At 40.2% G+C, this 24,964-nt stretch overlaps 1 protein-coding gene across 1 annotated transcript in view; it reads left to right on the top strand.

The window, feature by feature from the left end:
• Nucleotides 1-24,599, top strand: part of SRGAP1 (SLIT-ROBO Rho GTPase activating protein 1) — a 268,726-nt gene extending 244,127 nt beyond the window's left edge. Inside the window, exons 16-22 of the mRNA XM_024737112.1 lie at nt 3,504-3,609; nt 6,356-6,580; nt 8,738-8,817; nt 17,230-17,410; nt 18,867-19,001; nt 19,136-19,475; nt 24,189-24,599. Coding sequence (XP_024592880.1) covers nt 3,504-3,609; nt 6,356-6,580; nt 8,738-8,817; nt 17,230-17,410; nt 18,867-19,001; nt 19,136-19,475; nt 24,189-24,566 — 1,445 coding nt within the window. The 3' untranslated portion in view covers nt 24,567-24,599. The remainder of the gene's footprint in view (nt 1-3,503; nt 3,610-6,355; nt 6,581-8,737; nt 8,818-17,229; nt 17,411-18,866; nt 19,002-19,135; nt 19,476-24,188) is intronic.
• The last annotated feature ends 365 nt before the right edge of the window (nt 24,600-24,964 follow it).

The following is a 24,964-nucleotide window of genomic DNA, read 5'->3' as shown; positions in this document are numbered from 1 at the left end:
TTTTTTAACATCTTTATTGGAGTATAATATCTTTACAATATTGCGTTAGTTTCTGCTGTATAACACAGTGAATCAGCTATACATATACATATATCCCCATATCCCCTCCCTCTTTCATCTCTCTCCCACCCTCCCTATCCCACCCCTCTAAGTGGTCACAAAGCACCGAGCTGATCTCCCTGTGCTATGCGGCTGTTTCCCACTAGCTATCTGTTTTACATTTGGTAGTGTATATATGTCCATGCCACTCTCTCACTTCGTCCCAGCTTACCCTTCCCCATCCCTGTGTCCTCAAGTCCATTCTGTATGTCTGCGTCTTTATTCCTGTTCTGCCCCTAAGTTCTTCAGAACCATTTTTTTTCTTTAGATTCCATATATATGTGTTAGCATACGGTATTTGCTTTCCTCTTTCTGACTTACTTCACTCTGTATGACAGACTCTATGTCCATCCACCTCACTACAAATAACTCAATTTCATTTCTTTTTATGGTTGAGTAATATTCCATTGTATATATGTGCCACATCTTCTTTATCCATTCATCTGTCGATGGACACTTAGGTTGCTTCCATGTCCTGGCTATTGTAAATAGAGCTGCAAGGAACATTGTGGTACCTGACTCCTTTTGAATTATGGTTTTCTCAGGGTATATGCCCAGTAGTGGGATTGCTGGGTCATATGGTAGTTCTATTTTTAGTTTTTTAAGGAACCTCCATACTGTTCTCCATAGTGGCTGTATCAATTGACATTCCTACCAACAGTGCAAGAGGGTTCCCTTTTCTCCACACCCTCTCCAGCATTTATTGTTTGTAGATTTTTTGATGATGGCCATTCTGACTGGTGTGAGGTGATACCTCACTGTAATTCTGATTTGCATTTCTCTAATGATTAGTGATGTTGAGCATCCTTTCATGTGTTTGTTGGCAATCTGTATATCTTCTTTGGAGAAATGTCTGTTTAGGTCTTCTGCCCATTTTTGGATTGGGTTGTTTTTTTGATATTGAGCTGCATGAGCTGCTTGTATCTTTTGGAGATTAATTCTTTGTCAGTTGCTTCGTTTGCAAATATTTTCTCCCATTCTGAGGGTTGTCTTTTCATCTTGTTTATGGTTTCCTTTGCTGTGCAGAAGCTTTTTTAAGTTTCATTAGGTCCCATTTTTGTTTTTATTTCCATTCCTCTAGGAGGTGAGTCAGAAAGGATCTTACTGTGATTTATGTCATAGTGTGTTGACTTACATTCTTTTTGACAGTTTCTGAAATCCATTTTCTCAAAGGTGTTAGCTACAGTTCCAGCTACAGCATACTCAAAGTTGGGAATGAAAGTGATTTTTCCCAGGAATCCTGATAAACTATTTGTTGTTTTGCAAACTCCTCAGTGGTTAAGTGAGAATATTCCTAATATTTTTCCCCCATCTTTTCACCCGTGGAAAATAAATGAAAAAATAAAATACCTTATTAACGTGGTGGTTTGATAATAAGTGGAAAGCAGCTGGAGTCAGCACACAAGATTCCAGGGAAATGAGGCTTGGCATGAGTAATTCAGGCAGTGGTTCTCAACCTTGGCCGCATAAAAGAATCTCAGGCATCAGCCTTTTAATAAAATCTTCCTAAGTGATTCCAAGTCAAGGTTAAGAACTGCTGGTTTAAGAGGAATTAGAAAGGGAAACTTGAGTCAGGAGAGTATTATGATGGTCCAAGTTAGAAATAATAAAGACTTCAGTTAGGAAGTTAGCAGTGAGATATTCGGTGGTAAAAACAACAGGACTTATGTCCCAGACAAGGGAGAAAAATGAAGCAAAGATACCATCTTCATAGACGTGATGGTCCTAACCTTGAGACTGGATGAGGTTGCCATGGAAGAGAACCAAGTAGAGATCCTTAAAGGATAACCACATTCATGGATGGGAGTGGGTCCAAAAACCTGAGAAGTGGGAGGAGAATCAATTGGCTGTAGTGGTAGAAGCTGAGGCCTGAGATTTTCAAGTAGGATATATGATTATCTCAAGAGCAATTAAGAACAGTGTAGTAACATTAAATCATAGTAAGCTTCAGAATGTTTTTGAAATAGTCTCTGAAATATTTTCCTCAAATGTATGTTTATTGGATATCTTCGAAGTTATACTTTATAGGGACTTCCCTGGTGGCACAGTGGTTGAGAATCCACCTGCCAGTACAGGGGACACGGGTTCGATCCCTGGTCCAGGAAGATCCCACATGCCACGGAGCAACTAAGCCCGTGTGCCACAACTACTGAGGCTGTGCTCTAGACCCCGGGAGCCACAACTACTGAAGCCTGTGCACCTAGAGCCCGTGCTCCACAGCAAGAGGAGCCACTGCAATGAGAAGCCTGTGCACCGCAACGAAGAGTAGCCCCTGCTCGCTGCAACTAGAGAAAGCCTGCGCAGCAGCTAAGACACAACACAGCCAAAAATAAATAATTATTTTTTTAAAAAAGTTATACTTTATAAAGGTACTTTGAAATCCAAGAAAGATAGCCAGACTTATGAAATAGAAAACAGTTTCTAATTCTAGTTCCACCTTTCTAGCCAGCTGACCCTGGGTAAGCCACTTACCCAGTGCTCATTTTGCTAGCCCATTGAATGGCGATGCTAAGTGCTTGCCCTGCCTACTCCACTGTATTGTTTTTTGCATTAAATTAGATAACAAATGTGAAAATGTGTTGTAAAATGTAGACCAGTATACAGAAAATGGATTATTAGCACTAACCTTTTTGCTGTTATTCACAACACTTTAGTATTGAGAAGCTTTGGACAATTTATATTCCTAATAAAGAGGTAAAATAATACTAGGAAGTCCAAGGTCACCTTCTGTTCAGGGAACTCACCATCCCACAGGGAAAACAGGATAAGGAAATACATAACTATAAACACCAGGGCAAAAGTTCTGTGAGAGCAGGAATCATATCACTAAGGTATTTCCAATGCCTAACTTAGTGCTTGAAACCTAGTAGGCTCCCCTAAAATGTTTATTTTTAAAATGTGATGAAATAATACAAGGTAAAAGGTCATATAAATAAAATATTCAGATAGTTTTGAGGAAGAGGAGATTCAAAACCTGGCACATTGCGTGAATAATAGTAAAAGACAAATATATGATGAATTAATGAATCATGGAGAGGGAGAAGTGTCATGTCCCAAAAAAGTCACCTGAGTTAATATGCAGCAAAAAGGAGTTTAAACCATATCAGATGCAAAATGTAGAAATAGCAGCAGGCGAAAAATGATTTTTAAATTCAGAAGACTCTAAGTTGCTAAAGGCCAAGACCATGGAAATCAGAAAACAGTGATGGGTCAGAGGAGACACCCTCGGAAATGGTGGTACACCCAAGCTGATCACTTATTTGCTTTATCGGTTACGACTGCATCTCACCCAAAGGCAAAGTATTGCTTATGTTCAGACATGTACCTGAAATTTGGGTGCTAGAGTGTTCTGCTTTACATGTGGCCAGCGAAAGCATCCTGATCGTGTGCTCTTCTGTCTATAGGAATAGATAATCTCTATGAGAGGGCGCTTCACATCCGCAAACTCCTCCTGACCTTGCCCAGGTCGGTCCTTATAGTGATGAGGTACCTCTTTGCCTTCCTCAATCAGTAAGTACCATAATTCTCTGCCAAAATGCTCATCTTAATTCCGTTTGCACCCCTCTGAGTTCTTTGTTCTTGGATTCTGTAACATGTACGTTGGGTTCCATTTACCAGCAGAGTTGAAGAGGAAATGATCGAATAGAGACTGAAGGTGCATTTTTCCTCAGCAGATCAAAGTCATTGTGTGACCTCCCTTAAATAAGCCTTGTCGCCAGATGCAGAAACTGTGGCCATAATTGCAAAAATATACAAGTATTACTAAAAAGAGCACTTTTCAGTGCATTACGTGTTTTTCCAACTTCCAGCCAAAGCCAGTGTCATAAATGCTTCGTTAAAATGATGCAAACCACCTGCTCACTGCAGAAAATTTCTGTGATTTTTAAAGTTGTAGTCAGGGAAGGAGGGAAAGTGTAGGCGAGATTTATACACAAATCCAAAAAAGAATGTTCTGCAAATTCAGTATAATGAGACCTTGTCAAAAAGATGATATTCCTAAAACATTCTCTAAAACAATGTAACAGAAATCTTAAAAGTCACTGCATTATTTTCAAGGAAACTTTACTCTTTTAATTTAGGCAACTTGATTTTCAGTTGTGCCTCTTGTAGATACATGGGCTCCGTTATAAGAACATCTTCCCCAGGTCCTATCTAAGAGCCCCCTTGCACTTCAGTGTTTCCGTTAAATAACTGGAAATTTAAAATCCAGGCAGAGTAAGCTTGGGGAAATGCTTTCTCACTCTAGCATGAATTCTCCCTTCTTAGGATATTTTCTCTTCTTTGTTTCACCGGAAGTTTTAAGTTCTTAAAAGCCATGGGGATTTATTACAACCCTGCTAACTCTTCCTGAAGTCATACGCATTCAGGCTGACCCCCTGCAAGCCAAGTATCCTAAAATAGGGAAATGCTGGCAAGGAACCATACAGAATGGAGCTAAAGCATTCACAAGTGACATTTGTACAGAAGTCACCCCTGGAAATTAGCAGTATCTAGAGAGATGGGTATAATCTATTTTAGGTTAAATACATCCTGTAAATTTTTACCTTTAAATAAGCCAAGTCACCCAGGCGATTGTAAAAATCTGAAGATTGCATGTGCCTCTCCTTCCCCAACATGGAGCACCTTGCATCCCTGCTGGTCCTCTCCATGCTGTCCCTACCAAATTTTCCTGATACACCTGAGCGAAACCAACTGTGAACGAATAAACCACAATGGATTAGGAAAGCAGACTGACCATGAACGAAGAAAGTTCTCAAAACCTGAATTTAATTCACCGTGTATCTCAACAGAATGGCCACCGTGCCATTCGTCAGACGATTGGCATTGCTTCCAGCCTTTCTGCCCAAAGATGCCCCTTGGTCCCCTGCATCTGCCTTCATGCAGAGGCAAGGCCCAGCCTCTAGGATAGGATGCTTGGGACAGGAATTTTGGGAAAAGAAACTATTCTCTTTCAATTGTAAAATCAAAACATGTATGTAACATTTTTATGTCAAGTTTTTGCTCTTCATGCCAGCACAAAATTAAAGACCCAGAAAGACTGTGACTCTCCCCATTGAGCTTAAGTGGATCTTTTGAAAATTAGACCATTCTTATTCTGAATCCCACTTTTCCTTCCTGCATTCATTTTCAAGATGATCTGTAACATGATCATTGGCTGTTATTTGTGACCTGTTTTTAAGATTTTATGTTTGAGAAATGGCAGAAGAGAAAGACATATGTTACCTGTGGAAATCATGCTTTTGTATTTTCCACTTTCTGGGCTATCTTATTTCCAAAACAGGGTAAAGTATCATGTCACATGGTATCTCAGTTTCTTTGTGTCTGTCAACATCTCACAAATATAGAGTCTCTTTTTTTCTCCTTCCATTTGTCATCTGTTCACCTGGATCTTACATTTCCTTTCAATGTTGACATTCTATATACTGAAAGATAGATTCTCTGAATTCTCCCTGGAGCAGAGTCTTGCCCATGTGTTACGAGGCATAGCAGTAAAGAGCTGGCTTATTTTCAGTCACCTGTGGAAAATATCTCACAAATAGCCATTGGATTGAATTTAGAAATTAGTACTAGGCAACTGGAAATCTCAGAGTTTGTAGTTTACCAGCTTTAAGTGGGATGCAAGAATTGAGGATTCTTTTCCCCTTCTCTTGCACTTGTGTGTTTTATGACACTGGTTGTCACCTTGTGTTGGTAGTCTTACCCAAAGGCAAATTACAAAGCCTGGAGTTGCTTGCTTTCTCTCAGCGGGTACAAAGAAAAGGTGATTTGTTTTCCTCCAGACTCTCCTCAAGATTTATGGGAAAAAACTGAAATCTGAGATGTTTTTGGTTCGTTGGAGAACAATTTTAAAGATCTCCATAAAGCTTTATAGAGATCACTGCTGCCCTTCCCAGATTTACTTGAGCAGCATTTCCAGCCTGACCATAATGTTTACAAATGAAACTCATTTACTTGATCCTTGTCTCCATTGTAGTAGAGATTATCTTAAACTCCCTTGTGGCTTTAAAAAATACCACTTAAGCAAACAGGATTTATGTTCCCCTTTCAGTTTCTACCAAGTTGAAAGGTTGTAAGTCGCTTTACTTTCTTTGGAGTTTGCTGAGCCACCTTAAAGCAGGATGGAATATCATTTTATTCTAATAATAAAAACCAAATAAAATCTTTTAGATCGGTATTTTTAGAATAGGAAGCATCTTAATTAAACATTGACTTTCTTTTTTTCTCATGTTGACTCCTTTCTTGCCTCTTTTCGTAGTCTTTCACAGTACAGTGATGAGAACATGATGGACCCTTATAACCTGGCCATTTGCTTTGGACCCACGTTGATGCCTGTCCCAGAAATACAGGATCAAGTGTCCTGCCAGGCTCATGTGAATGAGATTGTCAAAACCATCATCGTCCACCATGAGACTATTTTCCCAGATGCTAAAGAGCTGGATGGCCCTGTTTATGAGAAATGTATGGCTGGAGATGACTATTGGTAAGTCCAAGAATTTTAGTCCTTCTCCCCCTGGAAGAATTACGGAAGTACAGATATCAACTTAATTAAGAAAAAGAACACTGACTATAGGCTGCCAGTGCTTCCAATTTAAAAACAAAAGAAGCAGCAGCAAGAACACTTGAGATACATCAGAATACTAAAATCCATGACAACACTGGCTTCTTATTATGGAATTTCATATTCATCCCTCTCTTTTCCCCAAGCATGACATCTTTATAGATATATCCATCCTATCATGACTTTTGTAGAGAATGATTTTGATATATAGAGCTGTGTTAATTTTTACTATTATATCAAGAAAAAATAACTGATTGAATTGACAGATTTCATTTTTATTCCTAAATAGTTTTGATTCTATATAAAGTATTTCAAAATTCTCATTTAAAAGGAGCGCCGTCAACCAAATGTGTTTTCATTCTTCCTTATTTTCATTCTTACCAATAAATGTTATCCTAACCAGTTATGGTTACTTTGAGCAAATTTATTATTATATTGTTGGGATAAAAATGTTTTAACATGGCATTGTAGTCACCTCCCAATGAAGTATAAAAATGAGGGGTATAGTCCATTGAACAATCCCAAAGGTAAGGAACCCTAAAATGTTTATGTTCACTGTTTGATATATGAGTGCTAGCTTCTAAGAAATCATATACAGTCAAAGTGGTTTTGACTCCTTGAGCCCCTACCGCGTGCCAGCTTCTCAGTGCATATGATCTTTTTTATTCCTCACAACCACTCCACCAAGTTAAGAGAGGCCGAGGAGCCTGTCCAATGGCTAGTGGTTACTGGACGCAGCTGCCTCCCAGCCTACCTCGGAAACTGCTTTGTGCAGCTCAGACTAAGGAGAAGCTGGAAATAAATTTGTCTAAGTCCTTCATTCTGGACCCTCCTCGGGACACTTTGTTTCCCACTGCCTTCCTGGAGATGAAGTAGAAGTAGAATAAGTAACTGAAAGATCTAAATAACTCAGAGTACACTTATTTTTTACTTAAACCACAGTATATTCTTAAATCACAGATGATCCTATGCCTTAAGAAAATTGAGAGTTGACTATTTCCACAAGTACTGCTAAATTAACAATAAAGCATGACAGATTCTAGTTTTATAGTATATCTGGCAATTTTATGTGAAATTCAATTTTAAAATATTTACTTGAGCACTTACTACATGCACATACTGACTAAGCTTGGCTCTGGGAAGATAAATGAATAAAACTCAGCCCTGGTGAGATTCAGAATTTTATTTTCCTAGTTGTACTTGTTTCAAGGCCAGTGTCAGTCATATTTAGTATTTCAGAATATTCAGAGCTATGTCAGTAAGTTCTGTTGTCTTGTTCATTTTATCACAGAGCAAGTATGTGGATGTCTGGTCGATATTATTTGATGCGTTGTATTCTAGAACTTTTGTGGTTGCTCCATTTTTACAAACAGGGTAAAAGCCCTATAATAAAGAGCCTTGCAGCCAGTAACATGTGCTTGATTATGTCCTTCTCCCATACATAGTGTTTTTTATGGGTATCGCTCATTTTAAACAGAAAGTCAGTAATATAGTAGTCATCCCTGTTCCCCAATGCCAGCAATATAAATGGGCTTTTACAGTAATGTCAGGTTTGTATTTGTAACCATTGCATTCCATTTATCAGCATACATTTGAGAAGAGATAGTGGTAATGTTAAAGGATAAAATTTGACTCTCAGATACAAAAATGAACATGTGTCTAGAAAAGATAAAAAAGATACTACAATCAATTCAAAGCAGAAACCGAAGAGCCATCCATTTCTTTGCAGTAGGGAATATTGAAATGAATTTGCAAAAACTGGTGTATCCATGGGGCAATAATCATATTCCACTAGAATTCAACAAATTTTCATTTTTATGGATAAGAATTATTTGTCATACTATCAATTTCCTACAAGTTAATTTTGTCTTTACAGATTTGTAATGTGTCAAAGATGAAGGTACATACACTCCCATAGGATTAGAGAATCCTAGAGGCTCCAGCATTCCACTGAAAGGCTGTCCAGTAACTCCTTTGCCATTCGAAAGTCTTATTTTTTTTTTTTTTACAGTAGCAATTGTTCATCTTTGAAATGCTTTCCACTTTGGCTTCATATGAATTTCTATTTCCGCTCCTCAGCGACAGCCCATACAGTGAGCACGGTACATTGGAGGAAGTGGATCAGGACGCTGGTACAGAGCCCCACACCAGCGAAGACGGTATGCATTTGTGCCCATGCTACTATAAAATTAGTCTTTATATCCATTTTTTAAGAATTGCTTATAATAAGAATTCAGTAGATACAAAAGAATACTTACTAAATATGTGTAAAGTGCGAAGAATAACATTACAATGAACACTTGTGGAACCACCACCAAGTTTAAGAGAAAGGTATCATTACCTTTGCGCTTTCCTGAACCCATTGCCTTCTTTACCCCTCCAGGGTAACCACTATATGTTTGTACTTTTAAGTGATTTATTGTTTCATTTTCTATTTTCTTGAACGTTTCATAAATGGAATCACATGTATATACTTTGCATGATTTTTTTCTACTATTATATTTCTGAAATTAATCCATTGTTGCATGCAGTTATAATCATTTATTTACCTATATTCCATTGTATTTATTTTATTATTGATGAATATGTGAGTTGTTTTCTATTTTTTTGCCATCAAAAACAGTGCACCTATGAATATTTCAAACATGTATCCTACTGCAAATGTAGAGTTTCTCTAGGATATACACACATAGGAATAGCATGTCTTCAACTTTACTACATACTGCCGAACTATTTTTGAAAATGGTTGTAAGGCTATCCACTCCCACCAGCAGTGTTGCAGCCTTTCAGTTGTACATAGTCATCAACACTTGATTTTTTTTTTTCCTTTATTTTTTTTTGCTGTGTCGGGTCCTAGTTGTGGCACACGGGATCTTCGTTGAGGCACGCGGGATCTTTCATTGCGGTGTGTGGTCTCTTCGTTGCGGCGCATGGGCTTCTCTCTAGTTGTAGCGTGCAGGTTTTCTCTCTCAGTTGTGGCGCACAGGCTCCAGAACGCGTGGGCTCTGTAGTTTGCGGCACACGGGCTGTCTCATTGAGGCACGTGAGCTCAGTAGTTGTAGCCCATGGGCTTAGTTGCCCCGCAGCATGTGGGATCTTAGTTCTCTGACCAGGGATCAAACCTGTGTCCCCTGCATTGGAAGGCGGACTCTACCACTGGACCACCAGGGAAGTACCAACACTTTATAAAATATTGTAATCTTTGCCAATATTGTCAGTGTGTAATGGCATCTCATTGTGATTTTAATTTACATTTCTCTGATTACTGATGAAGATGTTGTTTTAAAATATAGCGTATTAATAGAAAATTTGAGGTATGGTAAGGCCAGCAGATTGGGAGATGATCGCCATTGAAAAGATAATTTGATACAGTTCCTAAGAGGAGGGGACACATCACACCTCAGGGGGCCAAGGAAAGCACCAGGGTCAGTCAGGAGGCAGAGGGAGAGGAACAACTGGGTAAGAGCTTTTATTGTGGTTTCCACAGAAAGGAACATGAGAGGCAGGGTAAGCAGGGTTAGGATTGCCTAGTTTGAATAATTTCAGTGGGCTCTGGGGCTGTCTCTGGTTGTCTGGTACCTGGCTCTGAAGTGATTGGGTCAGACAGATAGTGGCCCAAAGTGTGAGAGCCCCAGAGAGGAGGTGGTTGGGATATAGGCTCTGGATTGGTTGGTTTGTATTTGAAAAGCACATTCCAGGTGAGTTGTTTACCGTCCCTAGGAATTGGCTAACCCTGGGAGGGACAGTCCCTCCAGGGGCAGCAAGGCCTCAGAGGTCACACTACAGAAAATGAAACACATGGTTAATGCACATATACTAATTTTTGTATGTTTAGATTTCTTCTTTTGCCCATTTAGGGCCTACTTGCCCACTATCATTTTCTCTGGGCTTTTTTTGCTTAGTTTAGTTTAGTTTGGCTTTGGTGTTTTCTTATTTATAAGAGCTCTTTGTGAGTCTGGATCAGGTCTTTTATTGGATATATGATATGATTTGCAAATATATTCTGCTCTGTAGCTTGTCTCTCATGTGCTTATTGTATCTTTTGCCAAACAGAGAATCTTAATTTTAAAGGCGCTGAATTTACCAATCTTTTCCTTCGTGGTTGTTTCACTTTGCATCTCCTTTAAGAAATCCTGTGCCCTGAGGTTAATGAAGAAGTTCTTCCATATTCTCTGCTAAAACCTTTCAGGTTTTGTTTTTTCACACACAGGTCTTAATTCTACCAGGAATTTATCTGGAGGTATGGTGTGAGGTAGGGATTTGTTCCTTTTTTTCTCCATATGGATGCACAGTTGTCCCCACTGCCCCAGCCTTAATTGTCCTTTCTCTACTGCTCCACACCTTTATCATAAATCAAGTGTCATCTCTGCATGAATCCGTTTCTGGGCTCTGTTCTTTTCCATGGGTCCACTTGTCTATCCCTACACCCCTGTCTTAATTTTGATACCTTTTAATAAATCTTAACATTTGGCAAATCAAGACCTCTGAATTTGTTCCTCTTAACAATTCTTGGCCTTTTTCACTTAAATTTTAAACTCATTTTTTCAAGTTCTTGAAACAAACAAGGAAAAGAAACCTAAAAACCTGTTGAGGTTTGGACTGCAATTGCACTGATCTACATTTATTAATATGAAAAAAATTGATACTTTTATAATATTCAGTCTCCTAATCCACAAACACCTTTCTAGTTACTTAATGTCTCCCAATAAACTTTTATACTTTTCTCTGTAGTGATCATTTTTTTCTTTCTAACTTCTTAACTTTAATATTTAACATGACTTTTTGACACTTTTTTAATGTGAACATATAAAGCTGTCGGTTTTTTCTTAGTACCTCTTTAGCTGTATGCATAAGCCTTTTATTCTCTCTTTAGCTGTGACTAATCTCCTTTAAACCCATTCACTGTGTTTTTATTTTTAATTTTTTTTCTACAAGCTCTGTTCAGTTTACTTTCATATCTGCTTGGTCATTTGCTCTTATAATATTAATCCTTTCCATTGTTTTAGATTTTGTGTCTAATCATGCTAATAGCTGAAGTCTTCCTGGATTTGTTTTTGTCGGCTTTTGCTCATTGAATCTTATTTCCAGTGTGTTTTATAAATTTTTTACATATTCCTTAGAACTTCATGGAATTCCGTCATGTTGAGTTGAAGGTATGTCCCCTCCAGAGAGGGTTTTCACATACTTCTGCCTGGTGCATAACCAGCTTGGGACCACATTAGATTTTTAGTCTGAGATTTTTTCAGGCCACCCAGGTAGTGTGAACTTAAACTGCAAACCTGCCAGAGGACTGAAATGTGGTTGGGATTCTCTAAGGTCATTTGTTTCCCAAGGCTTGAGATAGATTATTTCCTTAAGTCCAAAGTTGGAGTGGTTACGTCTATGGAGAAGTATGGAGAGTGAGAAGGGAGGAAGATTTCAGAACTAGAAGTCCACTGTGACACAGAGTTTGATCCTTTGGTGGGGCTTAGATTCTCCACACTGGGCAGCCCCTAGACCTAGTCTTTTGTGCAGAATAAAGTTTTAAGTTAACCAGGCAGGGAAAATTCCCTCCAGGCAAACTCTGCCTTAACATATTCTAGTGTTCTGTTTACCTTGGTGGGTTCCCACATTCGTCAGGTTTTTGGTCTTTAGTATTCCTCACAGTCATAATTAATGTGATTACAAAGATTTTTTTTTAATCCAGCATTTTTAGTTGATTTCAGCAGGAGGGTTATCAGGGTGTCTAGGTCCACCCTCTGCTTTAAAAAAAAAAAAGTTTATTTGTGTGTTTTTTTAATATATAAATTTATTTTATTTATTTACTTTTGGCTGCGTTGGGTCTTCGTTGCTGCACACGGGCTTTCTCTAGTTGTGGAGAGCAGGGCTACTCTTCGTTGCGGTGCCTGGGCTTCTCATTGCAGTGGCTGCTCTTGCTGCGGAGCACGGGCTCTAGGCATGCGGGCTTCAGTAGTTGCAGCACGCAGGCTCAGTAGTTGTGGCTCACGGGCTCTAGAGTGCAGGCTCAGTAGTCGTGGTGCATGGGCTTAGTTGCTCCGCGGCATGTGGGATCTTCCCGGACCAGGGCTTGAACCCGTGTCCCCTGCATTGGCAGGCGGATTCTCAACTGCGCCACCGGGGAAGCCCCTGTGTTTTTAAAAGTAGGATAAATTGACATTTTTAGAACTTAAGTTAGAAGAAACTAAAGTGAGAGCTTCTATTTCTGTGGTATTGCTTTTGAAAGTCTCTGAGCCCTCCCTCTGCCACTCTCCATTCTTTTGTCTTGAGTTTCTGTGTTTCTTTGTGATTCATCCCTTTTTCACTGATGACTTCTGTGAGTGTTTCCTTGCTTGCCCCAGTGGCAGGAAAAGCCCAAGACAAAGCCCCAGCCATCTCTCTTTCCAAGCATCTGTCTCACCACCGCACCATCTGTCAGTTGTTCTTACCTCTTGGCTACAAAAGAGCAGCTTTGCTGAGGGCTCTGTGTTTGAGATAATATTTTGATCATGTTTGCCTGATTTTGCTGGAAAGAAACGCATTGCTTACAAAGGACAGATACCCTTGCCCGCAGCCAGACTCTAAAGTCCTGTAACTAAATTAACTAGAGTATTGATTGTCTTTTTGATCATCTAGGTATTGTATTTTCTTTTCTCTGTCATGGTATCACTAGAGAGAGTAGCTTTTGTTTCCAAAAGACAGGCTGTCACAGAACAGAATCATCATCCACAAGGGCAGTGGGTAACAGATCTAGGAGAGAAAGTGTCAGGGACAGCAAGGTCCCAAAGGGGTAGTGTGATGTACTAGCACTTTGTATAAAATTACAAGAAATGGAAATATAAGACTTGATAGCACCAGGCAGTCAGAAAATCAGCTTTGTTGAATTTTCTTTCCCCTTGCACAAAATTATAATTGCCTTGTAGGAAAATGAAGTTATCGTGTTTACCCTTATTAATGTTGTTATTGGTAGCAGTAGCATTCCACAAAGTCTCTGCAGGACCTTAAAGGACTGTGTGACCCTATATGAAAGGGGTATGGTGTGTCTCCATGCCCTGAGATCGATTTCCTCTGCAATGATGAAACTCAGATGTGTATAAATAGCTTATTGACACCTGACTGTGAAATTTCTCTCATGGGAATAGAAAGAGTCAAAATAATGAAATTGCTCAGAATTACTAGTTGATGTAGTAGGATTACCAGTAAAGTATACTTCTGATTCATCTGGTCATTCTTTTATAACGTCTTTACATTTGAATATATAAGCAGAGTCTGATAATCTTGTGGCTAGCTGTTTCAAAAAACCGAAAGAGATAATGAACATAGAGGGCATGATGATGAAATTATGATGAAATATGTATATATCTATTAAATAGTCTTAAATCGCCCTTGGCCAGTGTTGACAGCGTAAGACTGAATGGCATTAAAGAATATTAACAGTTCTCTCTTCTTTTCCCTTTGACAGGTACATAGATTGTATGCTATGTTATGCTGTTATCTTTCCACTTTTTTTCAGTAAGACAATTTTAAACATATGGGTGTGTCACATAAAAAGAATTTGCAAACTACATATCATGAAGCTCTTTTTGGCATGAGTTCATTGGCATGACTTCACTCCTCTATGGATGTTTGTGTCCCCTGTACCACAGACAGGTTGATTTCTGTCCCCCAGGGCAGTGGTTCCCAACCTTTTTGGCACCAGGGACCGGTTTCGTGGAAGACAATTTTTCCACAGACCAGGGGCGGGGGAATAGTTTCAGGATGATTCAAGCACATTACATTTATTGTGCCCTTTATTTCTATTATTATTACATTATAATACATAATGAAATCATTAATGCTGACAGGAGGCGGAGCTCAGGTGGTGGTACGAGCGATGAAGATGTAAGTACAGATGAAGCTTTGCTCGCTCACCTCCCGCTGTGCCGCCCAGTTCCTAACAGGTACTGGTCCGTGGCCCGGGAGCTGTAGACCCCTTCCCCAGGGAGAACTGGGGTAAAAAAATTGGCATCTGTCATTTCAGTTCAAGTAGGATTTATTCTTTACGTGCAAGTTTAGAACAGACTATAGTCAGTCTCCTTGAATAAAAGTTCTGTTTCCTCCTCTGTGAGCAGACTTATGGCTATTTAATAAAGCTGCTATTTATTGTTTTATTAAAATATAATTTTAGGATGGAATATCGGAGTGTTAACATACGATCTAAAAGTTATCAATTATTAAAGGACTTAAACTATTGTTTTAAAATGATTTTTACACCTACTTTGCTGAGAAGTATACCATGTGCAGATCGTGTTGTGGTCCTGCCATATGAAATATTATTCACCTTAAACATTATCCACCGGCAAAAAGATGGGGCCTTTTGGTGTGTCTTTATTTTAAACATAGAGCTGAAATTCACCCAGGCCCTGCATATAAGGTAAACCCTAAGCTCTTTCAGTATGTTGATTTTCATGCTCTTGCCATCCCAGAGGATGTTTGAATTTATCAGATGAGAAAGTTTAGCTGGCTATCCAAGGATTTCTTGTGCAGTTATTTCGTATAAGTACAACAGATATTGAAGATATTGCAGTAAACTTTGGGAAGCAATAAACTCTTAAATGGAAAGGTTTGTTACCAAGGGAAATAGAAGATAAAAGTTCCTTACAAAATATTTGACAGGCAGGTTTTAATCTATTATGTGTGCATATATTCTAGAGTATTTGGAAAGTGATACATGCTCAGTTTTTAGCAAATGAGGTATTGTTCATTGCATAGACAGATTTCTCTAAGCATACGCCACTTGTACTGACCCTTTTTTGTTCTGTTTCTTATTAATTAGCAGTTTACTCACCTATTATAATTGTATTTATTTTTGGCTGCGTTGGGTCTTCGTTGGTGCGCGCGGGCCTTCTCTAGTTGTGGAGAGTGTGGGCTACTCTTCGTTGTGGTGCGCATGCTTATGGTGGTGGCTTCTCTTGTTGCGGAGCACGGGCTCTAGGTTCACGGGCTTCAGTAGTTGTGGCACGTGGGCTCAGTAGTCGTGGCACACGGGCTTAGTTTCTCCGCGTCATGTGGGATCTTCCCGGACCAGGGCTCGAACCTGTGTCTCCTGCATTGGCAGGCAGATTGTTAACCACTGCACCACCAGGGAAGCCCTCCTCACCTATTGTTGGTAGCAGGGATGAGGATGGGGTGATGGTGGGAGAGGGGAGATAGGATCATAAAGCCCCCGATTCAGGGCTTTTTGCAATAAGCTGGATCACAAAAAGCAACTCTTGTAGTTTTGAGTAGTTTGTCCTCTTATTTGCCTTTAATATTTGTGGTCAGAATTAGAATAGAGCTGAAATTCCAATTCTAGGCCCAGAGCTTGATAGCTTTTTTCAACTTTTAATTTTGAGGTCATTGCAGATTCACATGCAGTTGTAAGAAAAGCAACAGAGAGATGCCATACCCCCTACTCACAGTTTGCCCCAGTGGTAACATTTTACATAACTGTAGTATAATATTACAAGTAGGAAACTGATATTGATATACTCCCTCCACCATTTTCACATTTCACCAGTTTCACATGCACTCGTGTATGTGTTTACTTAGTTCTGTACAGTTTTATCACACGTGTAGATTTGTGTGATCACAACCACAGTCAAGATCAAGAACAAAAAAAAAAAAAAAAAAAAAAAAAAAAAAAAAAAAAAAAAGATCAAGAACAGTTCCATCACAAGGATCCTTCGTGCTACCCTTTAATAGCCTTAGCTGTTTCCTTCCGTCACTTCCCACCCCACCCCAGCCTCTGGCAACCACTAATCTATTCTCCATCTCAATTATTATGTCATTTCAAGCATGCCATATAAATGGAATCAGGCAATATGTAACTTTTTGAGGTTGGCTTTTTTCACTCACCATTGTTCCCTTGAATATTTTTTGATCTCTAGAAGATATAATTTTTGAATCTGGTCGTTTGAGTAGGTATGCTTGTTTCACAGGTGATATCCAGAATTTGGTTTTGATACTAGAAAAAATAAAAGTTGTCTTTACTGTTGGTAGTAGTTTCAAGATTTGAGAGTGCCAAAAAAAATACATAAGGAAATTAAATGTATTCAAATAGTATTTAATGTGGTGATTTCTGTAAACTTGATTTTTTTAAAATAAGCAAATAAAGCATAAACTTCTTAATGTTCTGAGATAGTGATTCTCCCATGTTCTAAATGGTATTAACATGTTGCCAGGGAACTTGATCAAATAATATTGGTCAAAATAATACTGGAGCTCTTGAAGAGGATATTACAACCCAAGGAGAGATTTTATATATCATATTGCAAAGCTTCAAATATTTTTTTATTAGACTGTCATGGTATCTCTAGTAAGAGGCTGTGGAAACTAAGATCTAATGTTCAGTTTTTCTTTGCCTGAAAAACTGATGACAGCAAGAGAATATTTTTCTGTATCTCTTTTAACAGCATCATTTTCTCATTGTCTTGATGATTTATTTATTACCTTGTTCAGTCTGGGTATTAAAATGACCTTGTTTATTTCTAAAGCCTCATATAGACCTTTCAGTTAGTGTAGCATGCCTTCCTGAGAACCCTGGCCCTCACCATCTTTTGGTGTGTTCTTTGTAGAAAATGAGCCTATAGAAGCAATAGCCAAGTTTGACTATGTTGGGCGGTCTGCCAGAGAACTGTCCTTCAAGAAGGGTGCTTCCCTGCTGCTGTATCACCGCGCATCCGAGGACTGGTGGGAAGGAAGACACAACGGGATCGACGGGCTTGTGCCCCACCAGTACATAGTGGTGCAGGACATGTAAGTAGTCCCAACTTCCATCACCCGACGCTCCCAAGAGAAGCCTCCAGCCACTGTTTTTATATATATAAATTTATTTGTTTGCTTAGTTACTTATTTATTGGCTGCATTGGGACTTCGTTGATGCGTGCGGGTTTTCTCTAGTTTCGGCGCGCAGGGGTTATTCAGAAGTTGCAGTGTGCAGGCTCCTCGCCGTGGTGGCTTCTCTTGCTGCGGAGCATGGGCTCTAGGTGCGCGGGCTTCAGTAGTTCTAGCACACGGGCTCAGTAGTTGTGGCTCACAGGCTCTGGAGAGCAGGCTCAGTAGTTGTGGCACACAGGCTTAGCTGCTCTGCGGCATGTGGGATCTTCCGGGATCTTCCCGGACCGGGGCTCAAACCCTTGTCCCCTGCGTTGGCAGGCGGACTCTTAACCACTGAGCCACCAGGGAAGCCCAGCAGCTATTGTTCTCAAAATGACTTTGGTCTCGTGAGAAGAGAGCAGAAGGGATTACAGAGCAAAAATTTCTGAGCTGGGCACAGTTCTTCACCTTGCTAATGGGTCTTTGCTAACAGCACTTCAGGGCCAACAGCTTCCCATTTCCCAAACTCTCCTAGAAGGTCTGGAGCCAAGGACTAGTGAGAGACACACCTTCTGAAGTTCAGGTTCTTAGGAAAATGCCCTGTGCGGAGGATGGCTTTAGGAGCTAAAGTGGCACTGCTGATTCCAAGAACAGTGGTGGCTCTTCTCTTGGTGCCTGTCTACTGTTTCAATTCCAGATTCCCAAGAGAGAGGATGTTGACTTCAAGTCTAAAGAGAATCATCTTCAGGCTTATTTATTAATTTTGCTGATGAGAAAGCTCTACTTTCAAAAAAATACTTAAAGAGACATCTTCCCGTCTGGTCATAATTTTAAGTGAAAGAAACAAGTTACAAAATACCACGTACAGTGTGATTTTAATTTTGTGACTGCGGTATTTCACAATGCAGCACCAATTTATGAACAGCTCTTCAAGGAAAAGAGAAAAATACCACATAAAATGTATACAGTGACTGATTCAGCCTAAGTTTTAAAATGTGTCTCTCAGAATGCAAGAAATATGTGTATGTATGCATGCAGACATACAGTCATGTATATCTAAAGTACATAAACATATAAATATCTATAGTATAAATACTGTACATACCTGTGGACATCCTTGTAGAAACGTATCCCAGGCAGAGAAGAAAAGCATAGAAGGATATTTTCTACAATTCGAACAGTAGTTGTCTCTGGATGTTACGTTATATTATGGGCGATTTTTATTGGAATTTCAGAATTTTCCAATTTATCTGCCATGAAACGTTACTATTCTTATAGTGAAAAGAAAAAAGTTACATTAGTAAGAGAAAGACTTACATACATAAATGCCATCACTTATTTTTTTGTCCCCATTCGTCTAGCAAAAGACCTTCACTCTTGATTCTCATCGTTTCAGGGATGATACGTTTTCAGACACTCTAAGCCAAAAAGCCGACAGTGAGGCCAGCAGTGGGCCAGTGACTGAAGACAAGTCTTCATCCAAGGACATGAACTCCCCAACAGACCGTCATCCTGATGGCTACTTAGCCAGGTAGGTGGAGTGGGTCACCAGGCTCCTGAACCTCCACTTCTCCAGGGGCTCTGAGGGGCCATGGCATCCACAGCCTTGCAGAATTACCCTGTGTGATAACCTCTCCTATTCTCTCGCTCTCTGTCTCTGTCTAGGCAAAGAAAAAGAGGAGAGCCACCCCCTCCAGTAAGGCGTCCTGGCAGGACCAGTGATGGCCATTGCCCTCTCCATCCCCCACATGGTCTTTCCAACTCCTCAATTGACCTGGGGTCCCCAAGCCTGGGCAGTCACCCCCGGGGCCTGCTACAGAACCGTGGCCTCAATAATGACAGTCCCGAGAGGAGGCGTCGGCCGGGTCACGGCAGCTTGACCAACATCAGCCGCCACGACTCCCTCAAGAAGATTGACAGCCCTCCTATTAGAAGGTCCACATCATCAGGGCAATACACAGGCTTCAACGACCACAAGCCACTGGACCCAGAGACAATCGCTCAGGTAGGCTGCTTTGAATAGAACATCGCATGGTAAGTACCGGTGTGTGATGAAGGAGGCGTACCGGAGTTACTTTCTGGAGCCATGTCTTTTGTATAGAATCAACTAAAGACAACAGAAGAGAAATTAACCCATTCTTCAATTTAAGTCCATGTGATACTGGAAGGGCCCAACTGTATTAGGTTCATAGTGATTTAAACAAAGACACGGCAGAAACTTAGGACCCAGGACAGTCAAACACATCCTTGCTGAATGGCTAGGAAAATTCTAAAAAAGAAGAAGAATGAGGAAGGACTAGCCCTACCAGATCCTAAGTGCATGCCAGAGCTAGTAAAACAGACAAACTGATGGAACGGAATGGAGAGCCCTGAAACACAACATTTGTAGTGTATGATGAAAGTGACACTTTCATCTCAGGACATGGTGGATTACTCAGTAAATGAAGTGAGAAAATGATGGTTGGCTGTTTGAAGAACAGCAAGTTTGGCTCCTCTGTCACTCCTGAATGGATGTGTGTCTTTACTTCCCAATAGTGACTGCAGAGAAGGACCTTGTAGTTTTTTCTAATGATCAGAATTGACAAAGTAGGGCTTCCCTGGTGGCGCAGTGGTTAAGAATCCGCCTGCCAATGCAGGGGACACGGGTTCAAGCCCTGGTCCAGGAAGATCCCACATGCCGCGGAGCAACTAAGCCCATGCGCCACAACTACTGAAGCCCACGCACATAGAGCCCGTGCTCTGCAACAAGAGAAGCTACCGCAATGAGAAGCCCGCGCACCACAATGAAGAGTAGCCCCTGCTCGCTGCAACTAGAGAAAGCCCACGCACAGCAACGAAGACCCAACGCAGCCAAAAATAAATAAATAAAATTAATTTAGAAATAAAAAGAATTGACAAAGTAAAACAGTATTAATGGATTTTTCCATCGTTCATTCTACCATTTATTTCCCTCTGGGTCTTTTTACAACACAGACCATCAGAAAATATATGTATGACTGACAGGAAAAAAAAACTGAGTCACTATGCTGTACACCTGAAACCAACACAATATTGTAAATCGAGTATACTTCAATGGAAAAAAAAAGAAGAAAATATGTGTATGGCCAGTGAAAAAGGAGGTGAATAGGTTCAGGGTTCACCATTTCAGTAGAGTGTCTTCCAGGTATCACTGAAGCTTAAAAATGGAATAGATCAAAAAAGGAAGTGAGAAATTAATGAAACAAACATGGGGAAGTATTAAAGATGGATTATTTTTAATAAAAAGTGCTCAAGGAAACCTGCATTTGATATGACAAATTTCCAAGCTATTTTCATTGTCCTAACTAAAAAGGATTTTGGATAGCAAATTAGATTGTGTGGAGAGTTTAATGTGTTTTTACAAAATTAAACCAATTTTAAGTGCACAACAGTTTTTCAGCAAAAACCAGAAAGACTTGACCTTCTTGGTTTTTTTTTTATTTGAAGTGCAATGCAGAGTCCTTTGAGGTCTCTTTAGAACCAATGATATTTGGCTAGAATCCACCACATCATTCCTTGTAATAAGCAGGTGAAACAGCATTTAGGTTAGAGAGACAGGGAGTAGGAGTTTAGTGGTGGGAAGGTATAATAAGGTCTGTTTTAACCCTTTTGCTTCTAGAACCAAAATCCTTTCATTGTAAATCATAAAAACAAAAACTCGACCGATAAACCAGGCTCTACACGTTCTCTCTGGGGCAAATACTTGTAAAAAAACAAATCCATATATTTAGCGTCAAATGGAAATCACATATGAAAATAATTACTTGAAAAGTGATGTCATCCTCACAATATGGCTTCCAGCTGTGTCCTTTATTTATCTTTCCATCTCTCATCTTCAGATTTTCCCATGAGGACAAGTAAGCCTGCCATCATGGTGTTCATACCAAAAACATGCAATTTCTTTTAGTAAACAAATCAGTGGAATCCCTGATAGAGCTTTTTAAAAAAAAATTGACATCCATATGTGATCACTGGATCTTCGTTTATTCATTTAGCAAATCTTTATTGAGCACTTACTGTATGGCAGCTCCCATGCTAGGTGTTATGGACACAGAGTTAAATCAATGGTCAGTCAGCCGCTGCCTGAAGGTGCTTATAATTCAGTGGAGGAGGCAGATATGGAAATCAGTTGCTGCTGTGCAGGGCCACAGGCTAATGCTCCAGGTGAGTGGAAGAAGCCCTGGGAATATGGAGAAGAGGTATTTCCATCAGACCAGGGCAGTGGTTCTCCACCCACCCTATCTCACACAGTACTCCACCATGTGTGTGTGTTGGTGCGGGGTGGGGCAGTGTATAAAAAACATAATAAGGGACCTCCCTGGTGGTGCAGTGGTTAAGAATCCGCCTGCCAATGCAGGGGACACAGGTTCGATCCCTGGTCTGGGAAGATCCCACAGTCTGTGGAGCAGCTAAGCCCAGTGCGCCACAACTACTGAAGCTGGCATGCCTAGAGCCTGTGCTCCGCAACAAGAGAAGCCACAGCAACGAGAAGCCCGCGCACCACAATGAAGAGTAGCCCCCGTTCGCCGCAACTAGAGAAAAGCCTGCGTGCAGCAACGAAGACCCAACCCAGCCAAAAATAAATTAATTCTAAAAAAAGCAACATAATGTAAAACTGACCCTCTTTACCATTTCTAAGTGTATAGGTCAGTAAAGTGTATTCACATGGCTGTGTAACAGATCTCCAGAATTTTTCATCCTGCAAAACTAAAACTCTGTACTCATCTAAGAACAGCTCCCTTTTTCCCCTCCCCACCATGCCCTGGCCACCACTATTCTAAATACTTTTTGGTACTGTGTATGTGCCCACCTCATATAAGTGGCATCATGCAGTATTTTTCTTTTTGTGACAGGCTTATTTCACTTAACATAATGCCTTTAATGTAGCACGTGGCAGGATTTCCATTTTAAGGCCCAGTAATAATCCATTGTACGTACACAGCACATTTCACTTATCCATTCATCTGTCGATGGTGCACGCCTCACCTTTTTAAAACAAATATTTTGTAATTCCCCCTTTATTATCTGAGAAACTGATGATGTGCCAATTTTTTTAAAACATATAAAGCCCTAAATACAATGTAAAGGAAAAACAAAAGGAGATTAGTATTAAAAGAAATGTATTTCAGAATGCTTAACTACATTAGAAGACAAATGAAGTAGTGAGATGCTTTCACCTACATGTAGACTTACCATAAATACAATTAAAAATGTACGTTGATATAAGAGTATTATTAAGTTAATTAGTTTCGACTCAGTTTCCATAATGGTGTTCCCATTATGGAAAAAAATTATGATTTTTCTAAAATGGTGGACCACCCTCGGTCATACAGCTCTAACCAAAGCAGGGTATAATTTACATGATAGTTTCATTCCTAGAAGACACCATGAAAAAAATATTTTGTGTTTATATATAAGAAAGTTAGGTTCTAGACTCAGACTATTATAAAAAAATTTTCACCTACATCAATGTCTGGAGGACATTTAAAAGTTGAACGGGATATGGGACAATTCATTGCATGTTAATTATCCAGGACACTTGTAAGGTCTCCAGTATCTCTGGCCCCTGCGCACCAAACGCCAATAATGCCACCTGGTTATTTTGACATTTAAAACTACACATACACATACACCATATTACAGAAATGCCCTCTATGGGGCAGTACCACTTCCATTGAGATCCACTGGACAAAAGCATCAGGGGGAGTCTTACAATGAATTCTGAAGAACTGCTAGGAGTTAGTCAAGTATATAGTAAGTGCTCAAAAATTATTATCTGTTGAATGAATGAAAGAAGCCTGATTTCTCATGCCTATACGCTTTTATTTCTTAAAAATCGTTGCGGTATCTAAATTTAAGCCATCTTTTACCACAGATCGAAATAGAATTCCATCGCAGATGTCAGCATGTAAGGTCAAACCCACCAGAGGGCTGCCACGGGCCTCAGAATGGCCAGTGCTTGTCCTGTGGCTCTTTGAGCCACTGGCGCCATCGCATCTCTTGTCTCCTGCACATTGAGTCACGGTAGTCGTGTGAGATGGCATTAGGTTTACACACTCCACAGGCTGGTGTTAAAACCGTCATGCTTTTGCTGGTCTGCTTGCTTTGAAGTGAAGTATATGGTTTCTCTACATTAGTGTTCATGACCAGCCTACTCTGTCTCTCTTGCTGGTTATTTTTTTTTCAGCTAATCATCGAGTTATCATTGACAGACAGCACCATATAAGTTTATGTGGTACACCTTAATGATTTGACTTGCACGCATCATGAAATGATTACCACCGTGGGTTTAGTGAACATCCAGCAGCTCACAGAGATACAAAATTAAAGAAAGAGAAGAAAAAATGTTTCTCCTTGCGATGAGAACTCAGGATTTACTCTCAACCTTCACACGTAACCTACAGTGGTGCTCGTTACATTTATCACGTTGTACATCACATCCCTAGCACTTAATTCATCTTATGACTGGAGTTCGTCCCTTTACACTGCCTTCATCCAGTTGCCCATCCCCGCAACCCCCCGCCTCTGGGAACCACAAATCTGATCTCTCTTGCTATGAGTTTGTTTTTGAAGTATGCTTGACCTACAACACTGCTAATTCCTGTCACATGACGTAGTGATTCGATATTTCTATACATTTCAAAATGATCGCCGCAATAAGTTTAGTTACCGTCTCTCACTTCTGGTTATTCTTCAACAGGATATTGAAGAGACGATGAACACTGCTTTGAATGAACTCCGAGAACTGGAGAGACAGAGTACAGCAAAGCACGCCCCCGATGTGGTGCTGGATACCTTAGAACAAGTGAAAAACTCTCCCACCCCTGCCACGTCCACGGAATCTCTCAGCCCTTTGCACAACGTTGCCCTCAGGAGCTCGGAGCCTCAGATTCGACGTAGCACTAGCTCCTCCAGTGACACAATGAGTACTTTCAAGCCTATGGTGGCGCCCAGAATGGGCGTGCAGCTGAAGCCCCCAGCCCTTCGGCCGAAACCTGCTGTTCTTCCAAAAACAAACCCTACAGTAGGGCCCACCCCGCCTTCCCAGGGTCCAGCAGACAAGTCTTGCACAATGTAAAAACCAACTGAGCGAGCATACGGGGAGGTGATTAGAAAGAGAAAACGGATTAGTGACAAAAGTCAACAATCCTTAACTTTCCTTAGTCGTGTGCTTACAACTGGAGACCCTTCGGCTTTTCTGTGTTCTCGAATGTAATGTCTGAGACTAGCTAAATTAACACGGGCATTTGTATTTTGTAATTTCATCCTTTTTTTTTAATAACTGGACATATCCTGTGTCATTTTAAAGACAATAGAAACACTTAGACTTACTTGAAAATCCAATGCTGCACCATTTGTAATGAAGGCACCACCGCTCTGCCCCGCACGTTGCACGGTGCTTCAGGCTTAGTGTAGCCTGGATGAGTCAGAAGCGTCTGAATCCAAAGGCAGGAGGATCTGAGTTCCAGGCCTTGG

The sequence above is a fragment of the Neophocaena asiaeorientalis genome, unplaced genomic scaffold, assembly GCF_003031525.2.
Source record: "Neophocaena asiaeorientalis asiaeorientalis breed wild unplaced genomic scaffold, Neophocaena_asiaeorientalis_V1.1 scaffold134, whole genome shotgun sequence".
Classification (NCBI taxonomy): Eukaryota; Metazoa; Chordata; class Mammalia; order Artiodactyla; family Phocoenidae; genus Neophocaena; species Neophocaena asiaeorientalis.
The sequence above is the reverse complement of the archived record's forward strand: the minus strand, read 5'-3'. Positions and strand labels throughout refer to the sequence as shown.